General features: G+C 35.0%; 1 protein-coding gene and 1 long non-coding RNA gene across 6 annotated transcripts in view; one reads left to right on the plus strand and one right to left on the minus strand.

Annotated features, from left to right (window-relative positions):
- The window catches only part of LOC125923682 (uncharacterized), a 1,073,698-nt gene that overhangs the window by 315,393 nt on the left and 734,742 nt on the right, over positions 1 to 23,563 (minus strand). The window lies entirely within an intron of this gene.
- Positions 1 to 23,563, plus strand: part of MMRN1 (multimerin 1) — a 72,662-nt gene that overhangs the window by 23,669 nt on the left and 25,430 nt on the right. For 4 of the 5 annotated variants that reach the window (XM_049632116.1, XM_049632113.1, XM_049632117.1 and 1 more), the window contains 4 exons: positions 1,063 to 1,169; positions 11,624 to 11,728; positions 13,581 to 13,754; positions 21,420 to 23,408. In XM_049632116.1, coding sequence (XP_049488073.1) covers positions 1,063 to 1,169; positions 11,624 to 11,728; positions 13,581 to 13,754; positions 21,420 to 23,408 — 2,375 coding nt within the window. The remainder of the gene's footprint in view (positions 1 to 1,062; positions 1,170 to 11,623; positions 11,729 to 13,580; positions 13,755 to 21,419; positions 23,409 to 23,563) is intronic. The other variant, XM_049632118.1, reaches the window with a different exon arrangement.

Raw genomic sequence — 23,563 nt, forward strand, 5'->3', positions numbered from 1 at the left:
GAAAACACAAGTCCTTTTAACTATAATGATATAAGGAATAATAAGAATTGAAATAAAATAAATTATCCTCATAAGCTGTTTAAAAATTAGAATTAAAATATTTTTTTAAGTTTATTTTATTTTTTTTTCAACGTTTTTTATTTATTTTTGGGACAGAGAGAGACAGAGCATGAACGGGGGAGGGGCAGAGAGAGAGGGAGACACAGAATCGGAAACAGGCTCCAGGCTCCGAGCCATCAGCCCAGAGCCTGACGCGGGGCTCGAACTCACGGACCGCGAGATCGTGACCTGGCTGAAGTCGGACGCTTAACCGACTGCGCCACCCAGGCGCCCCTAAGTTTATTTTATTTTTGAGAGAGACAGAGACAGTGCGAGTGGGGGAGGCGTAGAGAGAAAGGGAGACAGAGAATCCCAAGCAGGCTCCGTGCTGCCAGCGTAGAGCCGGATGAGGGACTCAAACCCATGAAACTATGAGATCATGACCTGAGCCAAAACCAGGAGTCCCACGTTTAACGTACTGAGCCACCCAGGCACTCCTTAAAATAAGTTTTAGAGACACCTGGGTGGCTCAGTCAGTTGAGCTTCTGACTGTTTCAGGTCACGATCTTGCAGGGTTGTGGGTTCGAGCCTCGCATTGGGCTCTGTGCTGACAGCTCAGAGCCTGGAGCCTGCTTGGGATTCTGTGTCTCCTTGTCTCTTTGCCCCTCCCCTGCTCACACTCTGTTTGTCTCTCTCTCAAAGATAAATAAACGTTAAAAAAAATTTAAATAAGTTTTAACATTGCTTTAGTTAAAAGAATTATCAAGGGAAATGTTCTACTATGTGTAGAAGATGTAACGATAGATATAAACTTAAAATCCCCAACAGCAGAAGTCTTAATACTTTTTAGAATGTATTTAAACAAATCTAAGTTTAACAATAATATTGATGATAAGGATTATAGTATTAACAATAACAGATACCATTTATTGAATGCTTATTATATTTGGGGCAATGTCTCCAATACTTTAACAATCCCAACTGATAATTTAATGAGAGACAAATACTTCCTCTCCTCTACAGATCTCAGAAGATCCCAAATCCCGTCTACAGGATGCAACATAAAATCGTTACATCATTGGAATGGAAGTGCTGTCCTGGATTCAGTGGAGCAAAATGTCAGCTAAAAGGTATATTCTAATAGTAATTTTATAATAACAATTAGAAGCATAAAACTTCTGAAGAATAAGCAACTGATTCCAGTGAAGAGTTGTATTTTCCCTTTTGAACCAAAGTTAATTAACACGTAGCCAAATCATTAAAACTGTTACCTCTCTAGGGCTTCCTTAGTACTGAGTTTAGCACCCTAAATCTCTTAACGAGATATCTTATATATTCTTATATTGTTACGGTAGTTTTATGGCATGAGTAAGTGGAGATCTGATTATTCACTTTTTCTTAACTGTATGCTGTGGAGACATGCCTTATTTAAATATCGGAAATCCTAATTTTATACTTTTAAATAATCATTAGAAGTGACCCTATGTAATAATAAAACTAATTTCTAGTTTTGTTCTAGTTCAATTATTTGAAATAATGTCTATGAATGAAATTCAGTTTTAAAGAATATACAAATAGGCATGAATAATTGTGGGTTTTTTCCCCTTAAATCCTCATAGAGCCATTTTATCAACTTTAATTTTAAGGATTTTCTGGTGGCAAGGCTAATCAAACACATGGTAACCTGCCGTGGCCTAACATCCATGTGGCTATTATTTTGCTTTTGGCTTTAAAACAGCCAAAAGCCTTGAAAAATAAGATATGGCATCAGCATATGTATTTTAAATGAATAAATATTACGAGAAAGACCATTAGCAGTGGTGAGGAATTCAATCAGCAGCATGAGAGACTGTGATTAAAAATTAATGTAAGTGTGGAGAAACCATTATGATTCACATTTTGAAAAAAGGAAGTTGTAATACAAAAAGCTCTAGGAAACTTGCAGTTTTGCTAGGGATATTATGTATGGTTTTTCCAGCCCACCCGGTGAGAATCTGTAGGTGAATTTGACTATAAGGCTATTTGTTCTGGGTCTGGCCTGAATTTCAGAGATGATATAAAAATTTAATACATTTCCAGGGTATAATATGGATATGTACTTCATTTATAATCAAGTAAAATAAACTTTTAAATAAAACATCATCTATACAAAACGTATTTAAAAACGAGGCAATTTAGCATATTCTAAAGAAGCCTAAATATCATGCTGCTTTCAAATGATCCCTGATTTCTGCGAGGTGCACAAATATGGTAAAACATATTTGTTTTTAATCTATAAATGGCAGATGGTTAAAAGTTCTGAACAATATTTAGAATTATATTTCTAAAGTCTAACAGTAGTTTTTACATTTCTCTTCTTCAATGAAGAAGGGTATCTTAGGAATATCAATTCCATTATTTCTTAGAGATTCAAGGGTTAGTTCACATTATACCTCTCTAGAAATTTAGAATGTCATTACACACCCTATTGCACATAGGGAACTGAATGTCGATATGTGACAGAAAGCAGAGTCTTTATGTCAAAGAATGTCATGGGCTGCAGCTGATAAGAACTGTTGTTGCTTTGATTGTTTAATGACATCTCATGTTCTAACTGGAAGCCACCTGTGGATATTTTTAATACTAGACTTACAAATTGTTATCTTGAATCCTCATTAACAAAAATGTCCCAGAACAGACGTGACTATGACCTTCTGTTACAATACTATAATTAGAATTACTCATAGTTCAAGCATCTGCTGATTAAGCTGTTGTGGAAAGGTCATCTTTCTATTGAAATCTATGATAGGAATAATTTTCCGATGGTGGATATGCCCATTGTGTCATGTCATACAATCAATTCAATATGACTGTGATTCCAAAAACCCCTACTCTTGCTCCCTATGATACTCTGACCATCCTTCTCTTCACTTGTATTGCAGTATACAAAAGCAGTTCAATTTTTTATTAGTGCAGTTGATGCACTGATAGTATCAAGAACTACTGTGTCCCTTTGTCCCTTGAATCAATCTTCATTATCTCATCTATCCTGGGTTTCTTCCTTCCTTCCTGTCTTTTCTTTGTTTCCTTTTTTTTTTAAAACACATTTTTCCCTTCTGATTTCTCCCCCACTACATTCCAACTCTCCCTCTTCTTATCACACTTTATGTATGTGCCAATAGTCTCTTATTCTTATACGGAAGAAAAAATTGTCAGGTTTCCTTTGACAACACTCTCCACGCTATCTCATTTAACAAGCAGCCCCAAATATGGCAAGAATAATCAGTGTGGCTCATCCATTCTTTAAATGTCTTCAGAGCCTGCAAGGGTTTAGAATAACCTTCCCATGTAGCTACTGTGATAATTACTTCAGTGCTCGTCCTTCACATCAGATTATTCTATCCATAGAAAATACGTAAATTTTACAAATCCCTACTTCCCCAAAAGTTTCATCCCCACAAATAAAATAAACTTCATAATACAAAAACAACAATTTCTTTTTCATTTAGATTGCAGTAGGGAGATATTTTTAAATATATAGGGAAGATCCATCAGTCAGGAATAAAATGGAACAGCTAGCAACTGTACTCTCTTTTATTTCTCCTCCTCCACTTCTATACCTTTTTCTCTTTTTCTTTCTCCTCCTACCCCTTTATAGCTTCACTTCCAACCTGTTAGAAAGGGGTATTGTGGGGTGCCTGGGTGGCTCAGTCAGTTAAGCATCTGACTTCAGCTCAGGTCATGATCTTGCCATAGGTGGGTTCAATCCCTCCCTCTCTCTCAAAAAATAAATACACATCAAAAATTTTTTTTAATTTTTTTAATGTGTATTTATTTTTTACAGAGAGAGAGAGAGAGAGACAGACAGAGACAGAGCATGAGTAGGGGAGGGGCAGAGAGAGAGGGAGACCCAGAATTTGAAGCAGGCTCCAGGCTCCCAGCTGCTAGCACAGAGCCCAACGTGGGGCCCGAACCCACAGAGTGCGAGATCATGACCTGAGCTGAAGTTGGACACTCAACCGACTGAGCCACCCAGGCGCCCCACATTAAAAATGTTTGAAAAAAAGAAAGGGATGCCGTGATTCAAAATCAATGAGGCAATTCTTCCCATTGTCTTATTCTACAATATGCTGCCTATAATATGACTAAGCCTCTATACATGCTCATTTTGCTACAATTTCGATAATCAAAAATCTGGTAAAAAAAAGTTCTAGATTAGATTATTAATAATATTAGTCATACTATCAAGAGGAAAACAATTTTTTAAAAGTGTAAATGAATAGAAATTTTTAGGGAAAAAAGGTAGATGCATTAAGTCAAAGAGCAAGGCGATAGTTTTGATTTGTTTTACATTTGTTATACTTTTTTGAGGATCAAAGAGTTTGTCTTCAGAAAGGGACCTAATTTTGTGATGGGATCCAAGACATTTTTTCAGAATGTCAGCAACAATATACTTTTTAAACCATTTATATAAAATTTGCAGTAATGTGCTTTTCCAGTAGATGTCTCTAAAATGTTCTGAAGTAGAACAAGGAAATTGTGGCTTGCTCTAATGACACAAAAGACGGGAATTTAAGTTCAAATAATGTTAGATTAGAGAGGAGGAAAGAAAAGCTTCTTTGTAAATCTGTTTAAGAAAAAATCCAGTCAGCTCTAGTCAGATCCTTTATGTAGGAAAAAGGTATTTTATAAAATTATGTTTTATAATACGTACCACAGATATTACGAATGCTGAAAAATACAATTATGCGGTTATTGAAATAAATTGACCTCTGCCATTTGTTATGAATATATAAAAATATTTCATTTTATAAATGTTGTGAGATAGTTCAATAAATTTTATAAGCTATTATAACCAGCATTTTAAATATGGGACTTCTCCAGTAAAACTATTTTAAAATATTACTTCAATTAATATAAATACTTAAACAGAAAAAATTCCCTATATTTCTTATATACTTGAATATCTAATTCATCCCAGTGGGGATTAATGCTTTCCCCTTTAAGAAAGAACATTATCTCCTATAAGCATCTTGCTCAATTATGATACATTTAGTCAAAAGTCACCATGTACCTTAAGTCTTTGTTGCACCAATTGCTTTCTTTGATTTAACTACCAAATGTCAGTAAATCTTTATATATGTATTGAATATCACCAAATAAGCATTTACCTGATGTCACAGGATCAGCCAGAAACTGGTCTTGTCACATAGGAAGCTTTCTGGTACTAAGAGCAAGCTTCCTCATTACTGAATTGCCATTAATGACTTCCTCCATAAGCCTCAAAGGTCTGGAAGAAAAACAAAATATAGATAACACCTGTCTAATAGAAGGAGGAAGAGGAGTGGGGAATCAGAGGAGAATGGAAAGGGAAGGAAAGGGAAGGGAAGGGAAGGGGAAAAAAGGAATCTGATTTCTTAAATATATTGAATTTTCATTAATTTATTTATTTTTAAATGTTTATTTATTTTTGAGAGACAGCAAGAGAGAGCACAAGAGGGGGAGGGGCAGAGAGAGAGGGATACACAGAATCCAAAGCATGCTTCAGGCTCTGAGCTGTCAGCACAGAGCTCAATGTGGGGCTCGAACCCACAAAATGTGAGATCATGATCTGAACCAAAGTCAGAAGCTTAACTTACTGAGCCACCCAGATGCCCCCATATTGCTTTTTTTAAAAATCTGAAGTGATAAAGCTCTTTAAAAGTTGTTTGACTTAAATAAATGTCCTTCTGTCCTAGCACCTATCTCTCAGAAAGGACCAAGAAAAAGAGACTTAGAAATCCACCCTATAGAACAAAGCAAAGGTCTGTGCTGAAGTGCAAGATAAGATAAGATTGCCTGGGAAACCTAGAATTCATAGCAATCCTTGTGGTAGGGAATACATTTGGGAAGACAGAAAGATTGCTACATGGAAAAATAAAAGAGCATCAATCACAGGAAAGTAACTGATTCCACTTGCGAGAGACCCTATCAGCGTTCTCCCTGGGCTAAAACCTATGAAATCAACTGGGATGAATGCAGGCATTGAACTCCAGTCAACAAACAGAGCTAGGAAAAGATAACATAAAGCACTGAATTTGTTAAACAGGCATTTCAAGTTTTTAACAGCCTTGGCAGGGACCCTATCCAATGAACTCCAGAGAAAAGAGGTTCATATGACAATCAGATCTCAAGGATCTTTGTGCAATGGTTAATAGTTGTTTCTTTTATGAGTACAATTTCCTCACCTAGTTCCTCTTAAGCAATTAATTTAAAAATAATTATAGCTGAAAGCAAATGGAAAGTTTCACATGCATACGCACACACACAATCACATTAGTTTTTGTCATTTAATATTTAAAGTATTTTTCCAATTACATATTCTTTCCAATCAGCCTTCTTAAAACTTCTCAAATATATGGAGAACGTTTAATTTTTCTTATTTCACATATGTTTTCATATAATGGGGGGTGAATTACCAAAGATCAGTATTCAAGAGAACTAAAGACTTTCACTTGATACTTCTGTGTATTATTCTCTGTCCCTTTCAATAGCTTTCTTTTTCTCTCTCTCTCTCTGACAGTTTTATTTGCTTTCTCTTCTATTTGTCACTGATTCTGGAGGTTTTTTTTTTTTCTTGAATCTTTAGTTTTTATTTCTAATCTGCTGACTTTCTCTAGTTGTCACTTTCTATTTCCTTACTTACAATGGAATTAATAGCATTTTTCCAGATTGCATGAATGATGTTTATCTGAAATACTTTTGACCCTAAAGACAATGGAAAATCAGACATGAGTGCTTTTCATTTACCTCCTTTCTATTATTTCTCCCTTTATCTTTTATCCAGAGTTGTTTTTATTTCTTGCACATTTAGGATCTTGCCTGGACCAGGCGGCACAGAGAGAACTATGATTTAATGAAGAAACTCCAGTCAGATATGACCCTAGAAGACTTAAAATGCCCTCTACTTCCTCCTGCAGAAGTGTGTGTGTGTGTGTGTGTGTGTGTGTGTGTGTGTGTGTGATTTTCTAATTTACCAATCCTTCTCAAATGAGGAAGGATACTGGGTGAAGTAATGCTATAATCTCCACATTAAATATGTCACATGTAATACCCATGGAGATAAAGCTGACTTCATTAGAATGTAATAAAACAATTTAAAATAACACTTTACTATTTATAATTAACCTTTAGCAAAGATTTTGAACCCCTAGAAATGAACTGTTTATCAAATGCCTTTGTGATTTTTATTGCAGTGACCCCACTCCAGGATCATGAGCACCAAACCAATCTGTCTCTTGATTCTGAGGATGGATGAAGGTGCAGGGCCATATTCAAACAGATAACTCATTTAATAACATCAATTAAAATATAAATCAATATGCAAATCAATGGTTAAAAATGTATTACTTTTAAGTTAATGCACATATTTTCATGTATAAATGTATTTCATAAGTGTAAATATTGTGATTATTTACATAATTAAATATTTAATAATTATATTTAATAATTTAAGAGAACACTTATAAATCTATATTTATAAATATAACATATATTATGAAGCATACCAAGTAATGGAAACCATAACACAAACCATTCATCTCATTATTCTAGTAATTTCTAAATAATGTATTAATTTCTACAACTTACTGGTGTGTTCCTTTTTTTGACATGGATGACACCAGCTAAATGATGTGTCTATCAGGTATATGATTTAAAACAGAGTCCTGCCTCAACCTCCTTTAAAGCATTCTCCATCAGGGGCACCTGGGTGGCTCAGTCGGTAAAGCGTCCAACTCAGGCTCAGGTCATGATCTCACGGTTTGTGAGCTGGAGCCCAGTGTCAGGCTCTGTGCTGACAGCTCAGAGCCTGGAGCCTGCTTCGGATTCTGTGTCTCCCTGTCTCTCTGCCCCTCCCATGGTCACTCTCTGTCTGTCTCTGTCTCTCAATAATAAATAAATGTTAAAAAAAAAAAAGAATTCTCCATCAGATTTAGAGTCAATGGGTGATATCAGGTCTCAGCAAGTTGATAATTTCTATTAACATAAATGATAGTGCCATCCTGCTGAATTATCTATTAGTGTTTACTGAATTAAGAATGATTGCATTCAAATCTTTCCAGCCCCTAAAAACTAAGTGCATTTTAAAATATTCGATATATTTGTTACTAACTAAATCATGAAAATTCCTGTAAGGATGTCCTATTTAATTCATAGAGTTTTGCAAACATTATTTGGCCAAATTCGTGGCACCATAAATCCAGGAATGTAAACGTTTATTATATTTTTGAGTTTTGTTGTGTAAATGTAATTTTGTATAATTAGAAAAATTGATGTTTCTCATGTAATTCATCTCTTATTAATTTTTGTTTCAAATAGTATATGTACTTTTTTCATATCTAAAATGTCTTTAAGTTTTCAAATTATCTCCAGTTTAGCAAGGTGAATATTTTTTCCCCTATAGAGTTAAAAAAATAATTGACATCTCTATTAGAATGTCATCTCCATTTTTTTAAAAAGGCTCATTTTCCAAATGCTAAACCTAAAACTGATTCTTAATGATATGCCTATATCAGAATTATTTTAGGTATGTTCTATAATATTTTATTTTCTCAAATGTTCCGCCATTTCAATTATATAATGTTAAAATTCTAATTTTATCTTTTAAACATTTTCTTTTACTGATTTTTTTAATAACACTATTTGATAAAGTATTTTGGAATTTTTTATTTCAAAAATTTTGCTTTACTTGAAACTTTTCATTTCAAAAACTTATGAAACTAATTTCATAAGGTTCTTTAATATTTTTCTCTTGATTATAACTGAAATTGAACAGAAATTGAATGTCATTATGAAAAATAAATTAAGTAATTTTAATATTAATTTTAAATGACACGAGTTTAGAGCATTATTTGAATCAAACATTTATACAGCAAGTAAAATCCACTAATTTTTATTGAAAACAAAATCAAGTTGATTTTCATTCCAGAAATATTGTTTTATATTAATTAATTTTTTATATCAATTTGACATTTTTACTTTGATATTTTACGTATAAAAAGGCATTCCAGATTTGCACTATATCATTAGATAATGCAGGAATAATTTCATTATTGATAAAATTTCTATGATTTTCTTTTTAAAAAAAAATCACACTCATAAGAAGTACTTCTAAAATTTAAACTTTTGTCTCTTATCTAGTGTTTTTAATAATTTACTATAAATTTTTCAGTTATTTTTATCAAAATTACTTCCTCCTTATAAAGGTCCACTTCTCTATGGAATAAAAGGAGACTCCATGTTGTCATGTATTGGAGTTTTAATAAATCAGGTATTTAACATGTTTTTGTTATCAATAGGCAGGTGTGATTAAAAATCTCTGAAGATAAATTTCTGGGTTACAATTTTAATATGAAAATATCTGGAATTTTCTGCCTTATAACAATGAGATATTAGAATTAGAAATTTTGTTATAAATCAGTACTTATAAATCACTTATAGAGTTTAAAATTATATACACACACACACACACACACATATATATATGACACACATATATATAACACATATATATTTATACATGTATAAACACATATATATATACACACATGCTCAATTCCCCAGAACAGATCTACTGAATCAGAATCTTCAGGTGAGGGAATGGAAAGCACACGGACACTTTTAGTGTTTCAGAATTTACAGGAGCTTCTGTTTTTCATTACTTCATAACAAACTATCCTCTGCCTATCATATTATGGAAATACCTTTAAATGTACCAGCTCTTGTTTTCCTATGATTGTTTTGTCTTGTTTTCTTTTCTTGTGAGTGATTTGATCGAAAAGGTAAGCAGTAAGAAAATGAAAAGAACATTTGTTCCTCCTGTTGAAGCCACATGCTCCTTTTGCTATAAATACTTGCACATCTGTATCCTGAACCATCTTCCATTGCTAAGAGAAATCGGGAAGACTGTGAGGTGGGCAGTTGCTAAGGAAGATAGGTCTTGATGCTTTCTTCAGTGGTTCTCAAACTTCAGTGTGCATTGGAGACAGCAGCCACGCTTGTTAAAACACAAATTATTGCCCCACTCCAGACTTTCTAAAAATTAGTAGGTCTGGGATGGGGCCTAGAAGTTGTTACTTTCAAAAATTTGCAGGTGGAAAAAAAAAAAAAGGTTCCAGGGGGTGCTGATACTGCTGATCTAGCGACCCTGGTTTGAGAACCATCACTTCACTTTCTAGTTACTCTCATGGGTAGACTTAGATTCTAGCTGCCAGAAAAATGCTTTCTTACATCATCTAAGGAGGAAAATTGATAAAAATCTATGCAATTATTCAATAGATATATTTGTATGAATTCATTTGAATTTAGGCTTTAAGAACCTTATTGCTAGGACCTAACAGAAAATTAGAACTTGTTGCCACTTACTACAGCCTGGAAATAAGTATAATCTCCCCAAGCTGCAGATTGTTTTCTTCCAAATAAATCATCAATTATACAGGACTGTCTATAATACAGTGGAGAGAAAAAAAGAAACAATATCAAAACAAAAACCTTGAACATGAATGGAAATTTGTTAGTTTAGCTTGATGTCCTGAAGAAAGACAATGGAAAATTCAGTCAAACAACAGAGACTAACTCACATTAATGACAAATATATTGTTCTTACTATGGAGTAGAGATCCTTTAGTATTATTGTCACAGCCACATATGCCTTAGGAGCATAATTAACATGTGCCAGAGGCACGGTTTCAGTGGTACATAATTTCACATAGTTAGAAGCACAGATACCAAACCCTTGTTTTCTCATGTCTGATAATGCAGACTTCAATGAATACATTCGTTCATTAAAAGTAAAAGTAATTTGCGGTTAAAGATCTGCAAATTACAGATCTACATTACTTGATGTGTTCAATATTTCTAGTAAATCTTCGCTCTAAATTTTCTTCAGTGAAAAACTATATTTCCATCAAAAATATTGATTCGTGGGAAAGAGGAATCAATGCTTCAACAGAGTAGATTTATTTTATAAGCATTTCTATTCTTCTGAAATTTCATTGAATTTACAGGTCTATCCCCTCGAGACATGTCATGTAATAGTTACTTTTACTTGTATTCCCTATATGCTGAGTCTCTGTATTTCCTAAAAATCTGGGAATGGCCCATTTATTTACAGATATTCTTTCATTAAGGAACCTGTAGCTCCCCCTTACTTCCAAAGAGACACCAGTTGGAAACCGCACTGTTAAACAAGCTTTGTGGCAGTCCATTTATACAGCCACTGTAGCTTTTCACACAGCTGATTTTCAAGTCCCTCAATCATGCAGGCACGTTACGTCCCCCGGTTCGCACAGCTGCCACAAAGTACCATCCATTTGTGCCTAAAAGGAGACCTGAATAATTTTATTTTTGCCAAACAGATTTAGAGCCCTGCGCTTCCAGCACAAAGTGGACGCACGTTGCCCTCCCCCCGCCCCGGATGGGGGCGAGCAGCTCACTCTGCAATCATCGCAGACCATCATGCTCCAGTACACGGGAAAATGAACGGCAGCCACGGCACTGCTCGGGGTTGGAAAAAATGAGGCAGTCCCAAAGCTTAACTCTCTCTCTTCTTTTTGTGTCTGTCCAGCCCAGGAACAGCAGCACTTGATACACAGCAACCAGGCTGAGAGTCACACAGCTGTTGGCAAAGAGACAGCCAAGCAGGAGCAGCAGAAAGACTGTGGTGACCCAGGTCACAGATTGTAATTACTAACATCCCTAACCCAATTATTGTCAACACTATTTATAACAACTTTGAAACAGGAAATCCCTTGTCTGTCAAATGTCTCATGGTGCCACATTAACATACCTCTCAATCCTTTTCTATTGGTGCCCCACGTTGGGAGAAACCACGGATGAGCTGTAGGTTCCCAGCCTGAAGGGACCACATATAATTTCAAAGCTCTGTGTGCAAACACAGAAGGCGATTAAAAATGCTGTTATACGAGGTTGTAAGGAAATCACAGGCTTCCAAAGTAAGGTCAAACTTTCGTCCTCCAAAGAGTGCAATCATGGAAGTATCTTGATGTGGAAGGAATGATGTGAGCATTTGAAGGAAGTAAGAAGCCTCCCTTCCTTTGATTGACAAGGGATCACCAAGGATATTGATCACTGACTCGGGAAAATCATTGTGCCTAATTGAGAACCTCATGTTGATCCAATGTTGGGAAGCCCCATATTTTCTCATCTTTCTAATCATAAGTATTTTACCATTTCTTTTATTTTTGTTTATTTCTTAATTTTTTTTTTAATCTTTACTTATTTTTGAGAGAGAGAGACAGAGACAGAGTGCGAGCAGGGGAAGAACAGAGAGAGAAGGAGACACAGAATTCACAACAGGCTCCAGGGTCTGAACTGTCAGCACAGAGCCTGACACGGGGTTTGAACTCACGAACTAAGAGTTCATGACCTGAGCCAAAGTCTGACGCTCAACTGACTGAGCCACCCAGGCTCCCCTTACCATTTCTTTTAGGACTAACTTTATTTCTTAGAAATAGGAGGTTGGTTACTGCTGAAAACCTCTATGTGTTTTCCATAGATCTAGTCACACAAACTAGGGCACTCAACTTGAGAAATGTGACTTAAGGGGATCTCTTTAGGAATAAAGAGACTTAAGGGGATCTTTTTAGGAATAAAGATGAATATATCATAGAAACTGTACTTTTTTAAAGGGGATTGGAATTCAGTATCTTCATAAAATACTATAAAATCCTCCTTGAATTAGTGAAGTGCATGTGTAGAAGTATGGAAACTATCATAGTTATGTTAAATGATTCAAAGTAAATCTGAATCTTTAGCACTCATGAAAGAAAAGCTCAGTACAGTATAAAATCCTTAGACTATAGATATGACTACATACATATGTGTATATAGCCACACATATTTAATTCTGTAACACTGGATTTGGAAGCAGAAGATGAGGGGCACCTGGGTGGCTCAGTCAGTTAATCGTCCAATTCTTGATTTCGGCTCAGGTCGGGATCCCAGGGTCGTGGGAATGAGCCCAGAGTCAGGCTCCATGATGAGCGTGAGTTTAAGATTCTCTCTCTCCCTCTGCCCCTCTCCCTGGCTCGTACCTCTCTCTCTCTCTCTAATATAAAAATTAATAAATAAATAAACAGAAGATAAGGGATTAGCTCTGCAACCTTTAGCAAGTTACTTTGGTTTTCTGTACCTCAGTTTTGTCACCTCTTAAGAATGTAACAATAACTCTTTGAGGTTTAAAAACAAAACAAAAAAGACTGAAAACTCTGAGCAAAGTTAGAATATTTTAGAAATATAATATATTATAAATGTATACATTTATATGTATTTTATATTTATATATTATAAATTTTTACCCTTAGTGTAAAGTTCAGGCTGCCATTTGCTAAGTGCACATATAGTAGTCTATGTTTTCAAATATATAATACGAACATGATTTATTTGAAATACTTTAAACCTATCACAATATTTGAATGATATTATGTATATATATATATATACATATATATATATATATTCATTTTCTAAATTCTTCCAATATTCCTTTCTTCTCCATGCAGCAGTGACACAAAAGATGACTGAGCAGATGAACCACCAGGCAATGAAACTGACCCTTCTGCAAAAGAAGATTGACAATATTTCTTTGGCTGTTAGTGATGTAAGAAACACATACTCCTCCCTAGAAGGGAAAATCAATGAAGATAAAGGCAGAGAATTTCAATCTTTTCTAAAAGGTACAAGTAAAGTCAAATACATTATTCATTGAGTTAAGACAAAAGGTAAATGACTCATTTATCTTTTCTCATATCGCTTTGGAATTTTTTCTTAAATTGGGTGTGTAAAGTCTCTAAGGCTTATGATTTTGGAATAAGATATTTGTAAATCAATCTCTGAAATAATTTGAAACATCTAAATTTTTTGTTGCTGTATAGTCAAATCTTTTACTGAATATTTTATCTAATTTATTTTCATTATGTACTGGTTACATCTTAACTTGTAAAATGAACTGTATTTAATTTACTTCCATCATGGTTTCCAGTTCAAGACAAAGATGAGGCTAAGAAATGATTATCAAGGACTAGATATATGGTTGTCTCAATAATATTGATGAAGATATTGAAGATAAATCAAAAATACATAATTATCCTAGAAATTATCTAGTTTATGGAGTATAATCAATAAAATATATCCTAAAACATCTCAGATGATGGAAATAATAATTTCTTTATAAATGTGAATTAGTTTTGCCCAAGTTTTGTGCTCTTAAAACAGCATGCTGTGTTCCTTTCTGGAGGCTTTACAGGATAATCCAAATCCTGTTAATTCCAGTTGCCAAAATTCATTTTCTTGCAGTTGTAGGACTGAGGTCCTGTTTTCTTGATAGCTGTAAACTGAAGCTTGTTGCCAGCTTTTAGACACAACTACATTTCTTGGCTCATGGCTTTCTTCCTCTGTCTTCAAACGCCAGCAAGACTGTTGAGTCCTCATGGCATGTGTCAAACCCACTCTTCTACCTTCCTTTTCCCCTTTGAAGGGCTCAGTGATTGCACTGAACACACCTGGGTAGTCCAGAATATTCTCATCTCAAGGTCTTAAACCTTAATCATATCTCCCAAGGCCCTTTTGCCAGGTGAGGTAACATATTCATAAGTTCAGGTGTGGACACTTTGAGTGAAACAGCATTATTCTGCCTACCACAGGAATCTATAGATAGTGAATAATTGCTATGGTAGTTTATGCATAGGGCACTATGGGACCATTTTATAGTTTCAACAAATCGAGTCTAAGGGCACCAGTGAAGGCTTCTACAAAAAGAAACTATCTCAACAAATAAGCTATGGATCAGGAGGAATTAATTAGGCAAAGGGGTTTAAGTAATTTGATCACTAGGAATGTCTCACTTCTCTGGGTGTATTGTATGTTTCCAAACTTCAAGATTACTGGTCCTTTCACTTTATTTTATACATAAAAACATCCTCACTGTCCAATCCCATATCACATGTTAGTTTTTCTTTATTTTTCACATGTGGTTTGCAGGCAAAAGAGATAAGGTGGAGGTTTCTGTAACATTTGCCAGTATAGCAGCAACCATGATTTTTTTTTAATTATATAAACAATTAGTGCTATAAAGCCCCTGAAAGAAAGACCCCGCCCTACATTTCTGGCATGTCCTCGTTGGCTAAACTTAAACCAATAGCAAGCATGAGAGAGGAATATACTTACCTTGAAGTGATAGCATGTGAAAGAAAACAAATAGAAACAGTATACAATTGACTATAACCACCATAATGAAATTTGTTTAACAAAATTTGGTTATCATAACCAAAGAGAATTAAAGAATTAGGCCTGTCAACAGCTCTTTGTGAAACTACTAACAAAATTTCTGGCAATGACACGGAAAAAATCATACACTCATAACAACATAAACAGCAAAATTCTCCCCTCAAATATGGAAACAAACGAAAATGAAAATACAGCAATCCAAACACTTTGGGATGCAGCGAAGGCAGTCCTGAGAGGAAAATACATTGCAATCCAGGCCTATCTCCAGAAACAAGAAAAATCCCAAATACAAAATCTAACAGCACACCTAAAGGAAATAGAAGCAGAACAGCAAAGACAGCCTAAACCCAGCAGAAGAAGAGAAATAATAAATATCAGAGCAGAAATAAACAATATAGAATCTAAAAAAACTGTAGAGCAGATCAACAAAACCAAGAGTTGGTTTTTTGAAAAAATAAACAAAATTGATAAACCTCTAGCCAGGCTTCTCAAAAAGAAAAGGGAGATGACCCAAATAGATAAAATCATGAATGAAAATGGAATGATTACAACCAATCCCTCAGAGATACAAGCAATTACCACGGAATACTATTAAAAATTATATGCCAACAAACTGGACAACCCGGAAGAAATGGACAAATTCCTAAACACCCACATGCTTCCAAAACTCAATCAGGAGGAAATAGAAAGCTTGAACAGACCCATAACCAGCGAAGAAATTGAATCAGTTATCAAAAATCTCCCAACAAATAAGAGTCCAGGACCAGATGGCTTCCCAGGGGAGTTCTAACAGATGTTTAAAGCAGAGATAATACCTATCCTTCTCAAGCTATTCCAAGAAATAGAAAGGGAAGGAAAACTTCCAGACTCATTCTATGAAGCCGGTATTACTTTGATTCCTAAACCAGACAGAGACCCAGTAAAAAAAGAGAACTACAGGCCAATATCCCTGATGAATATGGATGCAAAAATTCTCAATAAGATACTAGCAAATCGAATTCAACAGCATATAAAAAGAATTATTCACCATGATCAAGTGGGATTCATTCCTGGGATGCAGGGCTGGTTCAACGTTCGCAAGTCAATCAACGTGATACATCACATTAATAAAAGAAAAGATAAGAACCATGTGATCCTGTCAATCAATGCAGAAAAGGTCTTTGACAAAATTCAGCAACGTTTCTTAATAAAAACCCTTGAGAAAGTCGGGATAGAAGGAACATACTTAAACATCATAAAAGCCATTTATGAAAAGCCCACAGCTAACATCATCCTCAATGAGGAAAAACTGAGAGCTTTTTCCCTGAGATCAGGAACACGACAGGGATGTCCACTCTCACTGCTGTTGTTTAACATCGTGTTGGAAGTTCTAGCATCAGCAATCAGACAACAAAAGGAAATCAAAGGCATCAAAATTGGCAAAGATGAAGTCAAGCTTTCACTTTTTGCAGATGACATGATACTATACATGAAAAACCCGATAGACTCCACCAAAAGACTGCTAGAACTGATACATGAATTCAGCAAAGTTGCAGGATACAAAATCAATGTACAGAAATCAGTTGCATTCTTATACACTAACAATGAAGCAACAGAAAGACAAATAAAGAAACTGATCCCATTCACAACTGCACCAAGAAGCATAAAATACCTGGGAATAAATCTAACCAAAGATGTACAAGATATGTATGCTGAAAACTATAGAAAGCTTATGAAGGTAATTGAAGAAGATATAAAGAAATGGAAAGACATTCCCTGCTCATGGATTGGAAGAATAAATATTGTCAAAATGTCATACTACCCAAAGCTATCTACACAGTCAATGCAATCCCAATCAAAATTGCACCAGCATTCTTCTCGAAACTAGAACAAGCAATCCTAAAATTCATATGGAACCACAAAAGGCCCCGAATAGCCAAAGTAATTTTGAAGAAGAAGACCAAAGCAGGAGGCATCACAATCCCAGACTTTAGCCTCTACTATAAAGCTGTCATCATCAAGACAGCATGGTATTGGCACAAAAACAGACACATAGACCAATGGACTAGAATAGAAACCCCAGAACTAGACCCACAAACATATGGTCAACTCATCTTTGACAAAGCAGGAAAGAACATCCAATGGAAAAAAGACAGTCTCTTTAACAAATGGTGCTGGGAGAACTGGACAGCAACATGCAGAAGAATGAAACTAGACCACTCTCTCACACCATTCACAAAAATAAACTCAAAATAGATAAAGAACCTGAATGTGAGACAGGAAATCATCAAAACCATAGAGGAGAAATCAGGAAAAGACCTCTCTGACATCAATTGTAGCAATTTCTTATTTGACACATCCCCAAAGGCAAGGGAATTCAAAGCAAAAATGAACTATTGGGACCTTATGAAGATAAAAAGCTTATGCACAGCAAAGGAAACAACCAACAAAACTAAAAGGCAACCAACGGAATGGGAAAAGATATTTGCAAATGACATATCAGACAAAGGGCTAGTATCCAAAATCTATAAAGAGCTCACCAAACTCCACACCCGAGAAACAAATAACCCAGTGAAGAAATGGGCAGAAAGCATGAATAGACACTTCTCTAAAGAAGACATCTGGATGGCCAACAGGCACATGAAAGATGCTCAGCGTCGCTCCTCATCAGGGAAATACAAATCAAAACCACACTCAGATATCACCTCACGCCAGTCAGAGTGGCCAAAATGAACAAATCAGGAGACTATAGATGCTGGAGGGGATGCGGAGAAATGGGAACCCTCTTGCACTGTTGGTGGGAATGCAAATTGGTGCAGCCACTCTGGAAAACAGTGTGGAGGTTCCTCAAAAAAATTAAAAATAGACCTACACTATGACCCAGCAATAGCACTGCTAGGAATTTACCCAAGGGATACAGGAGTACTGATGCATAGGGGCACCTGTACCCCAATGTTTATAGCAGCACTCTCAACAATAGCCAATTTATGTAAAGAGCCTAAATGTCCATCACCTGATGAATGGATAAAGAAATTGTGGTTTATATACACAATGGAGTACTACGTGGCAATGAGAAAGAACGAAATATGGCCCTTTGTAGCAATGTGGATGGAACTGGAGAGTGTGATGCTAAGTGAAATAAGCCATACAGAGAAAGATAGATACCATACGTTTTCACTCTTATGTGGATCCTGAGAAACTTAACAGAAACCATGGGGGAGGGGAAGGAAAAAAAAAGAGGTTAGAGTGGGAGAGAGCCAAAGCATAAGAGACTGTTAAAAACTGAGAACAAACTGAGGGTTGATGGGGGGTGGGAGGGAGGGGAGGGTGGGTGATGGGTATTGAGGAGGGCACCTTTTGGGATGAGCACTGGGTGTTGTATGGAAACCAATTTGACAATAAATTTCATATATTGAAAAAAATAAAAAGAAAAATAAAAAATAATAATAATTAAAGGGAAAAATAACCTTCCCTCAATAGGAGGCATTAGTTGCGTACTAAGCACAATTGATGATGAAAACCAGAGAGCTAGTTGTTATTGAATGGTCATTTAGGCAACAGAAACTAAACCCGCCCCACGGAACTGCACTTGCCTAACAAAACCACATCCTCTTCTCTTGCTTACTCTACATCCAAGGTGAGAAACACTGTGTATCTACTAGTAGCCATAGAACATGTTCAACATCAAATGCCCCAGTTCCTTAAGAGGTACCTGAATGTTATGAATGGGCCATACATTCAAAACCACAGAGGAGCAACCAAGGTGTCTGATATCATATCTATCTGTTAAGTCACCAAACGCAATGTCCTCTTTTAAGAGGTAGAAGCACATGAGTCACATGAAACAGAATCAAATAGAGTTAAAACTATGTTCCCACTCAGATATTGACATAAATCACTTTGACATACTTTTACAAAATCAGATTCTTACACAGATGATTTTTAGCAACAAATTCTTGATATATTAAAGCTCCTTTTCTAGAAACAATAATCTGTTTTTAAGCTATTAGTCTATTTGATTTCTTTTCAGACACTGCTCTGATTTTGCCCTTAATCCAATGTATTTTTCCATTAAAGATTTAAGACATAATAGCTAAAGCACCTCCCAATTTTCATTTTCATCATTCACTTTTTTTTCCTAGTTACCTCCATCAAGATTCTGAACTAAACTTTACCTGTTTAGTGTTTTTACCTCTCACTCTTCTTATCCTGACTTTCAGATCACATAGTTTTTGTTGATTGAATTTAAACAGCTGTTTTTACTGCCCACAACTAATCAATTCACTTACACTTCAGTTTTATTTTACCTTTTCAATCTTGAAAAATATTTTAAAGCCAAATGATAAGGTTATAAATTCCAAGAATGTCTGATCCCTAACCTTAAATATTTTATTGTATTTCATCAAGCCATCATGAAAACTTAAGGCAATTTTAACTAACAGGAAATGACTAAGTGATATTGTGGGAAGTACAATTAAAAAAAACTTTACTATTGAGTAGTACCTTACACTCAATGAAGCTAATATATTCTATTTTTAGTGTGAGAAATCTAACTTTCCAAATTTTATTTTCTGTGTAGCATAGAGAATATCCTCAACGTAGATTTTTTGTATATGTAGGCAACTGGTTAAATGCTAAGTAAAATTTAGAAAATAAAAATACTTATTTTTCAATTACATACAAACCGATTTTCAATGACTTATATTTTTTGGACTCTTAAATGTATTTCAGTTTCTGCTATGTTTAGAAATGTAAAATAACTTTCTTTTCTTCCCTCCCCTCCCCCCCCCCAGAAATACTATTCCCTAAAGATCAGTTACCAATATTGACCTTTAGGGTATAGGATTTCCAGGGAGATGTTCATTAATGTAAACAACATTTACAGCTTTATCTTTTTGCCAGATTAATATCAAGATGCTTAAGCAACACATCATTCTATTTGCTATAATTGATCTTTCACATACTTTTTATATAAGTCTCTTATGCATCTCAAATACTTTTTAAAACATGCTGACAAAATAGAGACATGTAGAGACTATATATTTTTATTTTATAATTACCCTTCTTAAATACGCTTTATGATAGCCATAACATTTTACAATTATGTACACTTCCTGTTCAAAATACTTTGTAGTATGTTGCCGATATTTTACATTACAGCCATTGCTACATTGTGAATTTGAGTGGAGATATCTTCCATTTATATGTGCTTCGTAGCTACGTACCATAAGTAAACCACAAGCATATGTTTTATTTTTTCCCATTTCCCTGTTTTTGTATGTAACATGTTTGGTTGGTTGGTTTTTTACATTTTTAAATACTCATTTCCTATTCTGAATAGTTCTGAGTTCTGAGTACTTCAGGACCCTTTTCCTTTTCCTTTTTTTTTTAAGACCACTTTGAGATGTCCATAATTCTGATATAGGATCAGTCCGTGCTTTCTAATACTGGATATACTAATATGTGTTTCAGTAGTAGCAAGTTTACTCTTATTTTTGTTAAGAATTAATGTCATATTGTGACAATTGAGGGATATCTTGAATTCCTATTTTCATGTGATTTGTTTTGTGATCCCCAAACGCCTCATTATTATATTGTTGTTATAAGCTATCGTTGAATCTTGTGACTGTTACTTGATATTGTTCCTCATTTGGAAATGTCATTAAATTTCTTCTCTGAAGTCAGCTTATTAGTTTTTATGAGCTCAAAACACAAGCTCTGAAACCTAATTACTAGAAACCTAATAACATAGTCATGAGATAACACCAGGTATTATTTACTGAGGCAGAAAGCCCAAAGCCATTTATTTTCATACCAGACTAAGCCTGGAGTTAGAATAGTAAGGTACAAGGGCCTATTAATTGAAATCAGTAGCAGTTTCTTCATATCTTTTGTTTATGGTTCTGGTGCGTTCTACACCACAGTTGATTTCTTCCTTCAGTTTTACCAATTAAGAAAGTGATCTCCTATGAACTATAGTAACTTTTAAAATTTCATAAGTAAATGTAGCAAAGTACTTTTATTATTACATGTTATTAGGGTTTAGTCCCAAACTTTATATCTGTTTAGAGATATCTAAAGTTTATATAATTAAAATCATGTATCATTTATTGTTTTTTTAATATTTCTTTCTTTAGGTCTAAAATCCAAAAGCATTAGTGATCTGGTAAAGAATATAGTAAGAGAACAATTTAAAGTTTTTCAAAATGAAATGCAAGAGACTGTAGCACAGCTCTTCAAGACTGTATCCAGCCTATCAGAGGACCTTGAAAACACCAGACAAATAATTCGGCAAGTTAATGAATCTGTGGTTTCAATAGCAGTCCAGCAAAAGTCTGTTTTAATGCAAGAAAATAGGCCCAGTTTAACTGATATACTAGATCTAAAGAATCACATTGTGAATATAAGACAAGAAATGACTTTTACATGTGAAAAGCCTATTAAAGAATTAGAAGCAAAGCAAATTCACTTAGAAGGTGCTTTAGAACAGGAACACTCAAGGAGTGTTCTGTATTATGAATCCCTCAACAAGACTCTTTCTAAAATGAGGGAAGTACACGAGCAGCTTTTATCAACTGAACAAGTATCAGATCAGAAGGGTGTTCCAGCTGCTGAATCACTTAGCAATAATGTCACTGAGTACATGTCTGCTCTACATGAGAATATGAAGAAGCAGGGTTTGATGATGCTGCAAATGTTTGATGATTTGCACATCCACGACAGCAAGATTAACAATCTCACCATGGCTTTGGAGATGGAGAAAGAATCTGTCAGAAGTGAATGTGAAGACATGTTATCCAAGTGCAGAAATGATTTTAAATTTCAAATTAAGGACACAGAAGAGAATTTACAAGTTTTAAACCAAACATTGGCTGAGGTTCTCTTTCCCATGGACAATAAGGTGGATAAAATGAATGAGCAGCTAAATGATTTGACTTACGATATGGAGATCCTTCAACCCTTGCTTGAGCGGGGAGCACCATTTAGAGAGACAACGACATATGAGCAACCAAAAGAAGCAGTAGCTACAAGGAAAAAAGTGGAAAATCTGATTATTGCTGTCAACACCCTAAATATTCTTATCAAAGAACTTTCAAAAAGACACAACTTACTTAGGAATGAAGTGCAGAGCCGTAGTGATGCCTTAGACAGACGTATCAATGAATATGCCCTGGAAATGGAAGATGGCCTAAATAAGACAATGACTATTATAAACAATGCCATTGATTTCATTCAAGATAACTACATGCTAAAAGAGACTTTAAGTACCATAAAGTATGATCCTGAGGTCCATCACAAATGCACCCAAAATATGGAAACTATTTTGACATTTATTCCTCAATTCCAACGTTTGAATGATTCTATTCAGATGTTGGTCAATGACAGTCAGAGATACAGCTTTGTTTTGCAAGTTGCCAAGGTCCTTGCAGATAGTACTAAAGATGAGAAACTAAGTCAGTCCAACTTTCAAAAGATTTATCAAATGTTCAATGAAACCACTTCCCAAGTGACAAAATACCGGCAAAATATGAGTCATTTAGAGGAGAAAATACTCTCAGCCACAAAGATTTCCCAAAATTTTGAAACTAGGTTGCAAGGAATTGAGTCTAAAGTGACCAAGACACTCATACCTTATTATGTTTCACTAAAAAAAGGCAATACGGCTACAAATGAGAGAGACCAAGGTATTCAACTGCAGGTACTAAGTTCCAGATTTAAGGCACTGGAAGCAAAATCCATTCACCTTTCAATTAATTTCTCTCTACTTAACAAAACTCTGCATGAAGTTTTAATGATGTGTCATGATGCTTCTACAAGTATATCAGAACTGAATGCTACCATACCTAAGTGGATAGAAGGTTCCCTGCCAGATATTCAGCTTCTTCAGAAAGGTCTGATGGACTTTGTGGAATCAGTAATTGAAATCAAAACTCGAATTGCCATATCCAATTTAACTTGGTATGTGAATCAAACATTGTCTGGTAGTCTTGCAAATATTGTCAAGTCTCAGAAGCAAATAAAACTATTGCCGAAGAAACCCAATTCACTTAAAAAACCAACAGGGAATCTTACCACTGTCCTGATAGGCCGGACCCAAAGAAACACAGACAACGTTCTAGTTCCTGGTAAGCTATTGCTGAAAAAATAAGTTTTAATCTCTTTCAATTTAAAGGGTACTTAGTAGATCTGTGTGGTTTATCAAGTCCATAAAATATAAAAGGCTCTTTCTTGAACTTGGGTAAATAGTTAAGTAATTCAAAGGTCACTGATGTACCATTTG

The sequence above is a fragment of the Panthera uncia genome, chromosome B1 (assembly GCF_023721935.1).
Source record: "Panthera uncia isolate 11264 chromosome B1, Puncia_PCG_1.0, whole genome shotgun sequence".
Classification (NCBI taxonomy): domain Eukaryota; kingdom Metazoa; phylum Chordata; class Mammalia; order Carnivora; family Felidae; genus Panthera; species Panthera uncia.